The sequence below is a fragment of the Lepus europaeus genome, chromosome 6 (genome assembly GCF_033115175.1).
Source record: "Lepus europaeus isolate LE1 chromosome 6, mLepTim1.pri, whole genome shotgun sequence".
In the NCBI taxonomy this organism is placed as follows: Eukaryota; Metazoa; Chordata; class Mammalia; order Lagomorpha; family Leporidae; genus Lepus; species Lepus europaeus.
In genome coordinates, this window is record NC_084832.1 from 2142909 (window position 1) to 2158105 (window position 15197).

Consider the following 15197-nt stretch of genomic DNA (forward strand, 5'->3'; position numbering starts at 1 on the left):
CGCCACGGCTCACTAGGCTAATCCTCTGCCTTGCGGCGCCGGCACACCGGGTTCTAGTCCCGGTTGGGGCACCGATCCTGTCCCGGTTGCCCCTCTTCCAGGCCAGCTCTCTGCTGTGGCCAGGGAGTGCAGTGGAGGATGGCCCAAGTGCTTGGGCCCTGCACCCCATGGGAGACCAGGAGAAGCACCTGGCTCCTGCCTTCGGATCAGCGCGGTGCACCGGCAGCAGCGCGCCTTCCGCGGCGGCCATTGGAGGGTGAACCAACGGCAAAAGGAAGACCTTTCTCTCTGTCTCTCTCTCTCTCTCACTGTCCACTCTGCCTGTCAAAAAAAAAAAAAAAAAAAAGAAGTACAACTTTGAGGTGGGTGGGTTAAGGCCACCAGCGAGGGCTCCCACAATTCCACGTCACAGTTCAAGTCCGGGCTGCTCCACTTCTGATCTAGATCCCCGCTGACGTGCCTGGGAGCCAGCAGGCGATGCCTCGGATGCTTTGGTCCCTGCCAGCCCCGTGAGAGACCCAGATGGAGCTCCTGGCTCTGGCCCGGACAGCCCCGGTCCCGCAGCACCTCAGGAGTGAACAGGTGGGAGAAGATCCCCCCTCCTCCTTCCCTCCCTCCCTCCCTATCACTCTGCCTTCCAAATAAACAAATATCCCTTTTGAAAAAGCACAATTTCTAAGAGCACTAAGACTACAAAGCTCTATGGGTGAACAGGTGTGCAAGACACGTGTGCCGAAATCCACAACGTGGCTGAGACCGGTCAGCGTGGCCCTCGGCACTGGGGCACGTATGGTGTTCACCAAGTGAGCCAACCATTTACCCCAGCTCGCGTGCGAGGCACAGCCTTCGCTGCAAACGTCACGGGAATCTCAGCTCCACGTGCGTTCTGGACTTCACGTTGTGACGCAAGAACAATGAGTGGCCACAGGTGCCCTGAAACAATGATCACCAGGACCCGCCAAGCCCAGGAAGCCGCGAGGAGAGTGCGGGCTGCAGAGAGTGGATAAACTCCAAGAAACAAGGCAGGAAGTCTGAGCTGGACCCATGGGTGGCTGACCGACTCTCAGCCCAGGCACCAGGCAACTTGGTGAAGAAGGTTCCAGAACAGCCAGATAGCCACTGACGCTCAGATGTGAGCAGCCAGGACTTGAGCCCGCGCTGGGATGTGGGCAGCCAGGACTTGAGCCCGCGCTGGGATGTGGGCAGCCAGGACTTGAGCCCGCGCTGGGATGTGGGCAGCCAGGACTTGAGCCCGCGCTCGGATGTGGGCAGCCAGGACTTGAACCCGTGCTCGGATGTGGGCTGCCGTGCGGCAAGAGACAGCTTAGCCCTCTGTGCCACGACGCCAGCCCCGCGGTCCACAAAACTGAAAACCGCTGTACAAGAGGTCTTCAAAAGCTCGTGGAAAATGAAACATCATGAAAAACCTCTGCATGGATTCCAATTTCCCCACCAAAATTGGGCTTCAAGTTCAATTTTCTGTAAACCTTTTGGGTTCTCCTGGGCCCCATTATATCCAGATTGGGAACCTCTCTGGGAAAGACTCCGATAAGGGGCTCCAAACACAGAGAACATTCTAGAAGAAAGTATATACAAAACGCTTCTCTGGGAGAAACAAACAAGACTTCTACCAGGAGAAAGCTAAAGGCTCGGTTAGGGAAGCACCCACTGAAACGATGGGCACAGATCTGAGGTCGCCCGTCGCCCGCAAAGGCACAGGTGCAGCCAGTCACCTGCTGCAGGCCACTCACCTGCGAGTGAAAGCCACAGCGTGTGGCGAACGCACGCCTGCGGAGAGCTGGCGTCCAAGACGGCCGCGCCAAGTCCTGGCAGGGAGGAAGGCCGCTCGGGCACTGCCGCGGGGAGAGGAGATGGAAACCCGGCCGCTGTTTGCTAGGGAGGTTCGGACACACCTGCCGCGCGGCCAGTCACTCCAGTCCTGAGTGCTGACACCTGGGGAGGCCGGGCCACGCCCATCACCCTGCTCACGCCAGCCTCACCTGCTGTTAATAACCCCGCGTCAGCCAGCAGGTGAGCGCGCGCACGGTGATGGTGACCTTCCCAGAGAGGAAGCAGCCACTGGGCAACACGCCGGCAAGGTGCGCTCCAGAACGCACCTGCTGGCGGGAGACGTCGGAGAGAGAGGGCAGCTCCCGTCGCAGTCCACCCACCCAGGGAGGATGCAGGCTGGCTGCGGGGCGGCGAGCAGGCCGGGGGTGCCGGGGTCGGGGCCCCGGCGAACTTCTGGGGTGAGAGGTGTGGGTGTCTGGGCTGGATTGCGGTGAGACTCTCACCAAGGACTGCTCTGCAAACCAGCTCCCGGCCAGGTGTCATGTGCGCGTGCTCCGGTGTGTGTCAGTGATGCCGCAACAGAGACCAGCGACCCCCCCACACAGCCACCTGGTACACGGGCGATGCCTGCCGCTCACGTCACTCACCTGCTTCCCCAGGACAGGTGTTGGAGCGCGCCAGGCTGGCCAGGTGAGGACAATTGCAGGTGCGATCAGCAGGGCTCCTTGACTCAGGTCAGCTGGGGGCGGCCACGTCCAGCTCCCAGTGTGGGAGACACTTCGCAAGGCAGCCGTAAGGAAGACGGGAAGCCGTCGGCCCCGGCGCATCCCTGGCCAGCTGCCGGGTTTTCCTGGCACCTCCTCACACTCAGGACAGCGTCCTGCTTTGGTCCATGCAGCCGGCAGCACTGGGGCAGCGGCCCCGGTGAGCAGGGCGCACCAGACGGTGCAACACGCGCCGCAAGACGCACCTGGGGGAGGGGCTCGGTGCACCACACACCGTGCAGGTCCCGAAGCTCAATGGGGTCCCAGGGGCCCGGCAGGCCGGCCATGCGGGGGTGCATTTGAGTGGCAGGTGCTGCTGCTGCCCTAGGCTCTCCTGGAGTCCCCGCCCAGCAGACCCCTGCTGCCCTGCCTCCCTCACCCAAAGTAGGCCGCCGAGGCTCCGCCCCTCGCCCCGCCCTCCCGGCTCCGCCCACTTCACAGGTGCATCCCTGCTGAGTCAGCTGCAGGCCCTCAGGCTCCGCCACCTTCCTGGCCAGGAGAGGGTGGGGGCCTCCTTGGGGTCCATCTCCAGGGCACGTGGCTCCAGGTGGGCCCGGCGCCCTCAGTGGCGTGTGAGCACAGAAGGCGTTTGGTGGGGTGACCGGCCGTTTGCTCCCCAGCTTTCGGATCCATGCAGAGACCAGGGCCCTCGCGCTGTGGCCGTCCCAGCAATACGTCCTCGCTGTGCGATTTTTTGAGAATGCTTCCTAACCGAGCTTTTGACACTACAGAGTGACTGTCGCCAGCGTCCGTGTCTCACCGCCGTACAGCGTGAGCGGTGCTGGCGGCAAAGCTGCTGGTTCTGCAGACGCCGTCTCCTCTCTTGCTGGGACCTCGGCAGTCCCAGCCGGTGTGCAGCCACAGAGCAGACCCGGTGTGCAAGTGCCGCGCCCAAGGACGGCCACGGGGGAAGCAGAGGCAGTCCGCATGGCTGTAACCGACTCAAGCGCTCTGGACCCGCCCCAGCGTCCAGCTCGCCCTTGTGTGCGCACAGGTCGCCGGCTGTGTCCCGCACGCTCAGCCGGGCTCCTGAACCCTCCCCCACCAGACTGCCGTCCTGGGACGGTAGACTCCCAGGCCTGCAGCAGAGCCTGGGTGCTGTGCTTGTCTGAGCTCCAGGGCAAAGCCAGCCCTCGGCATGGCAGCTCTGAGCCCTGTGTCCCAGAGATGGCCACCTCGGCCCCGAGAGAGAGGAGCCTCTGACCCAGCAAGTCAGAGCCACAGCAGGGGGACAGACACTGTGGGACCCGACCTGCCCTCACAGGGACGGGGAAGCCCCACGTCTGCTGGGTGGGCTGGAGCCCCACCGGTGCTGCTGAGGCGGGCCCAGTCCCAGCCCGAGGGCCCGGGACCCAGGCAGTGGCCGGCGTGAGCAACGTTCCGAGTCTGAACCCAGAGACAGCTCAGAGACAGGAAATTCTCGCCCGGCCTCGGTTTCCCTCCAGGCCTGTCACACTGGGGAGAGGGCATCTCCCGGCTACCCACACCCTGCTGCTTTCCCTGACCCCCAGAGAGCCTCTGTCACCCAAGGCCCTGCCCCAGGGCACACATTTGCCATCGCCCACCCAGCTCCTGCTGGGCTCTCCAGGGCCAGTGGAGCCACCTGGGGCCTGAGGCCCAGCAACGAACGAGCCAGGCCGGCCGGTGACCACGCCCAGGCCACCGACGTCCAGGGTAAGTCTTCCTTTTGGAAAGCAGCTTCCGCTTGGCTTCAAGGGACACAGGACACTGCACACTTCTGGCTGTGGGTGCCCAGGGTCCCCTGCAGGGGTCCCATGGAGGCCGTGGCCTTCCCTGGGCAGCCCCGGCCACTGGCTGATGCAGCAGGTGCCAGGACCGTGCCACTACTGCCCAGGGCTCCCCTTGGGTGGGGCCTCTCAGATCCACGTCCTGCCAGTCTCCTCTTGTCCCTCCACTCCTGACACCTGTTCACGTGGTCCTGCCTCCCTCCACCTCTCCATTCACACCAGCCTGGGCTCTGTGTCCTGGGGACCCAGCCGACAGCGTGGCTGTCCCTCGTCCCTGCTGGTGCCCCACCTGGACGCCTGCACCCGCTCAGTCAAAGGCAATTCCGGGGGACGGCAGGCTCTCCCCAGCCCTGGGCACCCCCACGTCCAACACCATGGGCACAGGACCACCTGAGTGGAAGGACACCACGCCCCCACCCATCCTAGGCACTGGCCTGGGCAGCCCTCAGAGCTCAGGGCAGAGGGCATATGGGGGATGGGGTCTCAACGGATGACCCCAGGAGCTTGCCCCGGGCTGCAGCAAGCACCACACAGGTAGCTGAACGTGCTCCGTGTCACTCGGCTGCAAGGTGACCACCGGGTCCCAGTGCCACAGCAGCCACCACCAGGAGCCTCCCTGGCTCAGCCTCCTACGCAGCTCTGCCCCTGCCTGCCCCCCGGCCCCCACCCCGGGCAGCTCACCGCAGTGTCCCTGCCTCCACCCTCCGGCATCTGTGTCTGGGGTAGAGCCAAAGGCCAGCCAGAATGGCAGGGCTCAGCCCAGGACTGCAAGGGCCCCCGGCCTCCAGGGCCAGGTGCTGAGAGCCCCCACAGCTGTGCTCCAGGGAGGCAGCAGGTGCACCCCAAGCCGGCCCAGGAGCCTCCAGTGTTGCGTCCAGGGCTCCCCACCTGCCCGTCTCAGAAGGGCCCAGCTGATGGTGCTCTTCCCCGGCTGGGGCTGATGGTGAAGACGAAGGCTCCTCAGGGTGCCCCCTCCCCACCTCCGAGGCGGTCACAGCCCACAGCCTTGCACCAAACCCCACGAGAGCAGAAGTCCCCAGAGGCCTGCCCCACCCTTGGTGTGTGAGGCCACAGCCACAGACGGAGTTGTTGTGTGGGGACTGTGAGGAGTGGGAGCCTGGGACGCTGCCCCTGCCCCTATGAACCCAGCGCCAACGCCTAGGCCAGCCCAGGGCCAGGTGAGGGGCAGCGAGACACCTGTGAGACCCCCAGAGCAGACCCCGCCCCGGCCCTCGGAGTTCCAACTGGAAAACAAGTGAGGGGCTTCCCTTGTTGGGGGGCGTGTGGTCCACCTGCCCTGCTGGCTTGTGTGGGAGCCTCCAGGTGTGGGCACGGGAGCCTCGCCCCCCGGAGAATCCACAGCTCTGAGGGAATAAGACCCGGTGACCCCGGTGGTGCTCCCGTAGGTGGTGTACACGCACGGGAGCTCTCGCTGGCCCCCAGGAGACAGCGCTGGAGGACCTGGGGTGAGGGGTGTGACGCTGCCCACTGCTCCTGGCCAGGGCTCACCAAGGCTGGGTGCCGGGAGGCTGAGAGCCTGGCTGGGCAGGTGGAACCGTTCCCAGAGAAGCAGGGGGCGCAGGTGCCATCACGCCAGCAGCCGCAGGGTCGACAGCAGTGCTGAGAGCACCACGCAAGGCTGGAGACCCCGTGCTCACCCGAGAGACACATCAGCCGAGGAGCCGGGCGGTGAGAAGCAATTTCAAAATACATTTATTTTCTTCTCGTGGGAGTCACTCGCTCACATCCCCTAACGGCGGGCGGTCCCAGGGTTGGGGGCTCCCAGCAGCCCGCACCTCACTCCTCAGTCTCTTCGGCTTCTGAGATCGTAAAGGTAGCTAAGCAAAGGAAAAAAAGAAGAAAAAACATATTTTTCCCCAAATGGAGTTTGCAGTGACCTTGGGAGAGGACCTTGGGCTCTGGGAACCCATCGTGGTGGGTTGTCTGCTCAGAACCGTCGCTCCCCACACTGTGGCCCCTGGACAAGGCCAACTGCCACCCCCCAGGAAGGGCCCACAGAGACAGGCTAGGGCCAGGCCACCCGGGTCCCCGTGGGGTCGCCCGGCAGTGCCACACTGGACCCCTGGTTTCCCAGACGCTGCTGGGCTATCTCATGCTCGCTCTCCCGGGTTCTGTCACTCCCAAAGGCCCTGGAGCAGGGAGGCGGGGCTCCAAGCGCAGCACAGCCCTGCACCACCACCACCACCCCCCGCCAAGAACAACTGGTCCCGTGTACAAGGTCTGCCCCAGCCGGAGAGCAGAGCCCTCCCCAGGGAGCCCAAGCGGAAGCCACAGTCCTGGCTCTGCTCGGGAGGTCCCTGGGGGCTGCTGGGCACCTGCAGGTCAGGGGGCCGGAGGGAGGAAGGCCGGGGCCTCTCCATACCTCCTTCCTCGCTCTTCTTGGAGGGCTCATCGCTCACGGGCGGGGCCTCCACTTCGCTGACGGAGGGGGGCGGCTCGGGCTTCTCGCTGGACTCGGACGTCAGCGTGACTTCCGCGGAAGCTTTCTTCTCCCTCCTGCTCTCCTGAACCACTCTGATGGGCGGAGAGACTTCATCACGGCCCGGGAAGCTGCAGTCGGACAACCCTGGGGCCCCGTGCTCGGGGGCGGCTCTCCAGAGATGGCTTCTGGGACACGCACACATCTTTCTAGGTTGATGCTGTGCCTAGGAGCTCCCATTTCAGGGCCAGCACTGTGGTGTGACGGGCTAAGCTGCCGCCCGCAACACCAGCATCCCCTGTGGGCGCCAGGTTGAGTCCCGGCTGCTCCACTTCCGATCCAGCTCCCCGCTAATGGCTGCTCCACTTCCGATCCAGCTCCCCACTAATGTGCCTGGGAAAGCAGTGGAAGACGGCCCACGTGCTTGAGCCCCTGCCACTGACGTGGGAGACCTGCATGGCTTCAGCCTGTCCCCCATCTGGCTGTTGCGGCCACTTGGTGAGTGAACCAGCAGATGGAAGACTTCTCTCTCCCCTCCCCTCTGTAACTCTGCCATTCCAATAAATAAAATAAGATGGGGTGGGGGGGGGGGTGGTTCTCATCTTACTTTCTTACGTCCACTCCAAACAGTGTTGTCTGTGGCCTCCCGACTCCCAAAGACAAAAGCAGGGAGCAGGCAGCCCTGAGCGGCAGCCACAGTCGGTCACTCTCTCCAGAGGGCACGCGTGTCACGGGGTGGGGGCTGTGGCCCTGCGCCAGCCACATACACTCACGCAGCCCTGCGCACAGAATGTGGCTGGGCTCCGGGGACAACCAGGGCTTCGGCTGGGCCCAACTCCCCCCGCCCTGTGGGCTGTGGGTCCTCCTTGGTGCTGGCGTCAGTCACCGCGGGACAGGACAGGGCAGCCACGGTCCCTGGCCCTGCCGTGCCCGTGGGGACCCCGGGAGTCCCAGCACTGGGACTTCATGCGCACTAAGTGGTCCCAGCACTGGGACTTTGCAAGCAGTGCTGTAGGGAGTGCAGGGCTCCCAGGGTGCAGAGGAGCCCCCCACACACACACACACACCTGCCCTTGACCCGCCCAGGACCCACCTGTAAATGATGGTGATGATGAAGGCCCCGGCGATGATGACGATCAGGGCGGAGAACACCTGGACATAGACTGAAAGACGGGCTCACTGGGTCGCGGTCCCGAGGACCAGGCCGGCTCAGAAGTGAGAACAGGGCAGCCCTGTGGGGACAGGCGCGTGCCCGCCACCCCAGGGTTGGCCATCTCCGGGAACACTTGACACTCCCAAGTCACCCAGGGGCCAGGGACTGGGAGGGGCACGCCCTGGAGAGAGGCGCTCTCTGCAAACCTGGCGCTGGGTCCCTCAGGGCCCCATGGGCTTGCTCTGCCCCACCCACCCAAGGCCCTGCAGCCGGGCTCCCGGACTCCTCCTCCCCCGGTCCCAGAGCCTTCACGTGGGGGCAGAAGCCACCCCGGCCGGGTTAGGACGCCCGCAGCGTCCGCCTGCCGCTCCTTGGACTTCCTGCCCCGAGGAAGACGGGGCCGAGTCCCCAGGGCACTCAAGCCAAGCCACGGCCTCCTGTGTCCACACCAAGCTGCGGTCCAGCGCCTGGGGCCGCGGCCTCCGGGGGGACACCGGACTGCAGGGCCCTGAGACTCGCAAGCTGCCCCCCACCCCCGGCTAAGCGGGGTCGCTCCTTTGAGCCGCTGAGGTCTGGGGTGAGGCGTTCCCCGGCACGGAGCTGGTGAGCGTGTGCGTTCAGGACCACGTGTGAGTGCCGACGCGTGCTCAGTGAATGCCCTCGACCGTCGGCATGCCTGCCACACTCCCATCGTTAGGGCAGCTCTGATTCTCGGCGTCTGGGGGGGCCCACGCGTTACAACCACGGCTCACAAACCCCACATGGCGCAGCCGTGGAAGGAGAGCATTGTTTCTTTAAGGACCGTCTGGGTAAGTTCCCGAGTGGGGGTGTTGGAGCCGTCTCAGCAAGCTGAAGTCAAGCTCTCGGGACGAGCCCCGGTCAGGACGGAAGAAGGCAGGCATGTCTCGCCACCCCCGCCCCCGAACCCGCGACTCCTGGAAGGCCCCAGGCTAATTCCCCACGTTCACCTCCTTAATGACACAGATCATGCCGCAGCGCGACGTGCGCGCCAAGCCAGCCATTCACGGAGCTGCTGAGAGGTTTCCGTAACATGGAATTACGTGCAGAGAGCACTAACACCCATGCCTCGCACGACCCGCCCAGCGCCAGGCCTCCCTCGCCATCCCCAGCGAGAGGTGCGCAGAGCGGGGGCCCCAAACGAGGGCCCGCTGCCCGGCCCGGAGGATGTCACAGCAGAGAGCTCAGCCAGGCAGCGCCAGCAGCCCCGCGCGAGGCAGCGCTCCCAGCCACGGGGCCGCCTGACCGGCACGGGAGAGGCTGAGGACGAGCGGTCGGGGGCCCTGTCCGTGAGGGCCGCAGCCTGGCTGGGGAGACACAGGAGCCCCTGGGCCATGGGCACCAGGGACACACACGGAGGGGCAGCTGCGCTCCAGCCCCCGCCGCCAGGCTCTGCCGGGCCCTACTGCCCTCCCCCACCCCATGATGCCCCCAGGCTGGAGGGACTGGGGTGCACTCGGGATCCTGGGGCCCGAGTCCCTCAGTCGTCCGCAGAGTCCTTGGCTGCATGCCAGCCCTGTCCTGGTGGCTCAGCCAGGGCCAGCAGCGCCCCTCCGCGGCAGGTCTGCGGGCCCTGGGACGGCTTGGCACGTGCCCAGGCCCTCGGGGTGACACCCACGCCCAGCTTCTGCCCGCCCGTGCGCGGTGCTCACCGGGGACCGCCTTCTCGTAGCAGACGCCTTTGTAAAAGCAGCAGCCCAGCTCCTTGCAGCGGTCCCTGGACACATTGTAGTCACAGATGTCATACAGGGGGATGTCGCACACTGCGGGGACAGACACACGGAGCTCGTGTCCCACAGGGCCTGCGCGACACGCGGAGCTCCCACGGACCCTGCAGGACACGCGGAGCTCCCACAGACCCCGCAGGACACACGGAGCTCCCACGGACCCCATGGGGACACGCGGAGCTCCCACAGACCCTGCAGGACATGCGGAGCTCCCACAGACCCCGCAGGACACATGGAGCTCCCACGGACCCCATGGGGACACGCGGAGCTCCCCCAGACCCCGCGGAACACATGGAGCTCCCACAGACCCCGCAGGACACACGGAGCTCCCATGGACACCGCGGGACACACGGAGCTCCCACAGACCCCACAGGAACACAAGGAGCTCCCACAGACCCCAAAGGAACACAAGGAGCTCCCACAGACCCCGCAGGACACGCGGAGCTCACATGGTCCCCATGGGACACGTGGAACTCCCACGGACCCAGCGGGACACACAGAGCTCCCACGGACACCAAGGGACAGAGACATATGGAGCTCCCACAGACCCCAGGGGACACGCGGAGCTCCCACAGACCCTGCGGGACACACACAACTCCCATGGACCCATGGGACATGTGGAACTCTCACAGACCCTGCGGGACACACAGAGCTCCCACGGACACCAAGGAGACATATGGAGCTAATACAGACCCCGCAGGATACATGGAACTCCCACAGACCCCACAGGACATGCGGGGCTCACACAGACCCCATGGGGACACACAGAGCTCCCACAGACCCCACGGAACACACGGAGCTCCCACAGACCCCGTGGGGACACACGGAGCTCCCACGGACCCCGTGGGGACACACGGAGCTCCCATGGACCCCATGGGGACACACGGAGCTCACACGAACCCCGTGGGGACACGCAGAGCTCCCATGCTTCTGGTCACACTGGCTGTGAACCTGAATTAAATCTCTAACAAAACCCCCGGGGCTCATCACCCAGAGCGAGGTAGGGTCCCCGGTGACTGGGTAGGGGCACCGCCCGGCCACCACACTGCAGGGAGCCGGGGGCTGGGCCGGGGCCGCTCGCAGGTTGTGCCGTGGGCCCAGTTCCCACTCGGTGTGCAGCACAGGAACTGTCCGTGTGCCTGGGCGTTGCTTCGGGGTTGTGAACGTGGGACTCAAATGACCCCAGGTGTGACGCTGGTTCTGCCGCCTCCCGAGCAGAGGGGGAGACCGCAGGCTCGGCCCAGCTCCGTGGAAGACAGGAGGGGGAGGCCGGGGGCCGTCTGGGGGCCAAGTTCAATGGCCTAGTCCCTTCTCGGCTGCAGGCGCTGAGCCCTTCGTGGGCAGCAGGCACCCGAGCGAGGGGGCCGGTAAGGCTGAGAGCGGGGGTGGCAGAGCCGCACGGCGGTGGCATCCCCGCACCCCCCCCCCTCCAGAGCCGCGTCTCCTTACCTCCCTCTGTATCTGCTCAGGACACACGTGCAGGAGCAGAGACGACAAAGAGAGGTCAAGTCCCACTCCGCGGCATCGCACCCCCAGGCAGAGGGAGGCCCCGCCCCCGCCCGGACTCGCCCACCTTGCGTGGTTTTTAGGGGCCACCGCGTGGAAGGGGCGGCCAGCACGCCTCCTCCCATCGAAGGGGTCGGCGCTCGGCTATGCCAGGGTTCCCGGGTCCAACCTCCCCACAGGGACAGCTCCGTAGGACGGGACGGGAGAGGCACCCACAGGCCGCACCCTGGCCTGCGCACTCCCCAGAATGGCCGGCCCCAGGGTTCCGCTGCGGCATTGTGACCGCGTCACGGGGTTCTGAGGACGGCACCCGGCCTGTGTGAGCTCGGGCGCTCTGAGCACACCGTCACCGCGGGAAAGGAGCCCTCGCCGGGGGTTCCCGGAGCAGGCGCACTCCAGCAAACGCGCCTAAGAGCTCCCAGCTGTGGCCTGGGGCACCGCAAAGCCAGAGTCACGCAGCCACAGACACTGCTGGCCTCACGGCCCCCGCCTGGCTCCCCGCTCCCTGCTGCCCACAGCCCCGGCCCACGAGCCTCTTGGGTGTCAGGAACCACATAAAACTCCTGAAACCCAACATGCATCTGGCACTGGGGTCAGGGGGCCTCTCCCCCACGCCCTGCCCAGCTCTGGAGCAATGGGGACAGAGAGAAAGGTGGGGGGAGCAGGCGGTGGAGGAAAGGGGGCCACCGCCGCTGTGGGGGCCGAGGCCACGCACCAGGCAGTCCAGGGCTGAGGCCACGCACCCGGCAGTCCAGGGAGGGTTCCCACACGTGCGCCAGGCTGGCGACAGGCTTGGTGGGGCTCACACACGAGGCTCGTGGCATGCTGGGGTTTTACCCCAGGCTCATGGCAGACTTGTGAGGGGCTTACCCATGTGTGCAATGTTCACATGGCTCAGGAGGTGCTCACACACACGTGCAAGCCCCGTGGCGGCCACTTTTAAGTCTGGAGTTGGCTTTCGACCCTGAAATTCGGGCCTGGGAGGCCCCAGGGCGGGGACTCGGGAGCTGGGGACAGAGCGTGCGGAGGGCGTACTGCCCGGCACCGCCCCAGCGCAGGGGCATGGGCTGAGAGGAGCAGGCCCCGTCCTCCCCACAAGCCCTGACAAGGATCCTGGCGGCCGGGCCAGGCACTTTCACACACACGGACCCTCACCAGGGAGCCGGCACCAGTCTGGGATCCCCCAGCCGACAAGGGACTGGTGAGGGCCAACAGGCTGACGCCCCAGACACACGCCGTGGCCCTGGCCGGCCACAGCAGAGGCCCCCGCCACACCCGGCTCTTTTCCAGGGGCTCCTGTCTGTCACTCCCTCACCTGTCCACCTCCCACTGGCACGAGCACAGAGGTGCCACCAGGGCGGGCAGGGGTGCAGAGGGCTAGGATGGGGCTGCACCCATGTGCGACACAGAGGCCGGAGCCCAGGCAGGGAACCTGGCCAAGCCGGCACCTGCCGGAGCCCTTCAGCCTCCGCGGACCCTCGTGAGGATGGACGGCACCGGGGACAGGTGAGGGTCTGGACCCACGGGCACAGGGCCCCCAGGCGCTGGCTGGGCTCTGCCCCACCCCGGCGACCCAGGCCCCTGACAGCACAAACACGTGTGAGCCAGCCCTCAGCCCAGCTGTGTCCGCTCAGTGAGGCAACACGGAGCGGCTACAGCCTGGGGCAGCTCCGCCAGCTCCATCCCGCTGCGCGTTAGCCACCCGACCAGACGCATGGCCCCAAATGGGCAGCACGCGGGAGCACCAGAGATCAGAACCAGGAGGCAGCTCAGGCAGGGCCCTGGCTCACCAGATGCACCCGAGACGCTCTCCTCGCCCTGGCCCACGCCCCTGTGCCTGCTCACCCTGGGCCAGCCCCCTGCAACCCCGACTCGCCATCCCAGAGCTGGGCGGCAGTTCCCTCCATCCCAGCCCAGGACCCCAGGGCCGCGGCCACCTGCTGACAGCCCCCCGTGCTCCCAGCCCCGAGGCGGGGCCCACAAGGGGGCTGCCCCCAAGGCTCTGACAATGAGCTCTCTCCCCGCATCTGCCACGGCTACTGGCCACCCCACGGGGACCAGGCCCTCTCTGCGGCTCCTCGGGTACCCCTCGTCCCAGCCCCATCCTGTGTGCTCTGGAGCCGGAGCACAGACGTCCCCCTGGGGGTCTTGAGCCCAGGAAGGCACCTGCTGCCTTGCGAGGGGGCCCCGTGCACAGGAGCGAGGGGTTCCCAAGCAGCAGGTGCCTGTGCGCGTCAGAGCCGGCACTGTACGTGCCTGAGGACTGATAACCTTCCCACCCCTTGGACTGGGAAGACATCCTGTTTCCCACAGTTCCCTGGAGCCCACAGTGGGGGCAGGGGCAGCGTCCCCACTGAGAACCATCCCCCCTTCAGGCGGAGAAGGCGACTGGGAAGAGGCTCTGCCCCCCTTCCCACCCCACCCCCACCCCCCCGGGAGAGAAGCGAAGTCAGCCTTGGTGCTCGGCCGCTTCTGAGAAAGACAGCGAAGCTCTCCAGTGCTGGGGTTCCTGCACCTGCTGCCCCCGCCCCCCCCCCCGCCCCACGGTGTCGCCAGTCACCTGCAAACTTCTTGAGCAGGTGCGGCGGTGACTTCTTGATCTCCGGGGCGTACCTCATCGCGGCGGCTGAGAGTGGCCCTGGCTAGGCGGATCTGGAAAACAAACACGGGTGTGCAGGTCTGCGGGCACGGCCAAGGGTGGGCCCGGCCAGGGCGCCCCCTCCCGCCCTCCAGCCCACCTGCCCATCTGCTGCCCGGCTGGCTCTCCCTCTCAGTCGAATCCCAAGCAGGGAACAAGTCTGATAAAACCAGAGACTGGCCACCTCCTGCCAGCCCCAGCACGGCTCAGGGCCAGCGCAGCAGTGCCAGGGCCCTGCCTGCTGTGACGTCACACAGCCCCGTGAGGTCACGTGACGTCACAGAGGGCTGCGGGAGAGGCCCTCCCAGCCCGAGTCCCCAAGGGCCAGCTGCCTTCAGGCCTCGGCCTCCGAATCTCTGTGCCGTTTCTCCAGCCGCCCCTGGGAGGGGATGGTGAACAGAACAGGGCAGGGGCCACAGCAGACAAGCCTGGGGCCCAGCCGGCAGGTGTGGGAGAAAGCTGAGGCCGGGAGTCGGCCGGGGAGCAGGGGGCGGGTCATGCGTGGGGGAGGCGTGTCCCAGGCTGCGGGGCAGTGGGTGCCGGGGGCTGGGCTGGCAGAGGAGGCCCATGGTGCCTGAGTGAGGAGGCAGCAACCCAGTGGGCATGCGCAGACTTGGGCCTCTGCTCGAGCACAGCGGGGAGCCGCAAGGGGTTTCGGGAGGAGTCACGCTTGCCAGCACCACTGTGGCTGCGCGGAGGAACCCCCGGCACAGTCCAGGGCAAGGCCGGGGCAGCCAGGAGCAGGGGCCAGCAGCCAGCTTGCTGTCTGTTGTGCGGGGGGTGGCTGGCTGGCTCACAGACGGGCGTGGGGGGAGAGAGAGAAGGTGCTGAGCCGGCAGTGAGCCCGACGGCCAGGAGGCTGGGGCTGTGTGCTGCAGGGGGACACGGATGTCCGAGCGCGCGTGCCAGGTGGACGGGTCGTCCAGTCCCATCCCCGGCTGAGGGCTGCGCTGGGCGGTAGCTGGTCTGGAAGCCGGCGGCAGGGGGCAGAGCAGAGACCCGAGGGGACGAGCTGGCCGCACGAGCTGAGAGGCCGTGTGGAGGCTGAGCTGGCACCACGTGGGGTGACCCGGGTGCCAGCCGGACAGTGAGGAAGCAGAGGAGGGGACAGGGTCGGCGTGGCTGGGAGGGGCAAGGGTGCAGCCACCAGCCGAGCTCTCGGACGCCCTGCTCAGAGGCACAGCTGTGAGGCGAGGCCGGCCCTCGTGGCTGTCACTGTCACATCTGCAGGACGCTGAGACAAGGGGCAGGAGCACCTGAGTCGACCAGGGGAGGGTGGCCGCACTGACGGACAGTGGGGAGGGGTGACGTCCGTGGGGCAGGAGAGGCGAGGAAGTGCCAAGTCCCTCCGGGCTGCGGAGCTGGCAATGCACAGCCGGACACAGCGAGCTGGCACAGCGGCAGTCGGCGTG

General features: G+C 66.4%; 1 protein-coding gene across 1 annotated transcript in view; it reads right to left on the minus strand.

The window, feature by feature from the left end:
* Positions 1 to 13765, minus strand: part of TEX29 (testis expressed 29) — a 48908-nt gene extending 35143 nt beyond the window's left edge. Inside the window, exons 1-4 of the mRNA XM_062195556.1 lie at positions 13708 to 13765; positions 9567 to 9677; positions 7837 to 7906; positions 6640 to 6838 (exon numbers count right to left, since the gene is read on the minus strand). Of these exons, the coding sequence (XP_062051540.1) occupies positions 6640 to 6838; positions 7837 to 7906; positions 9567 to 9677; positions 13708 to 13765 (438 nt within the window). The remainder of the gene's footprint in view (positions 1 to 6639; positions 6839 to 7836; positions 7907 to 9566; positions 9678 to 13707) is intronic.
* Positions 13766 to 15197: the final 1432 nt, after the last annotated feature.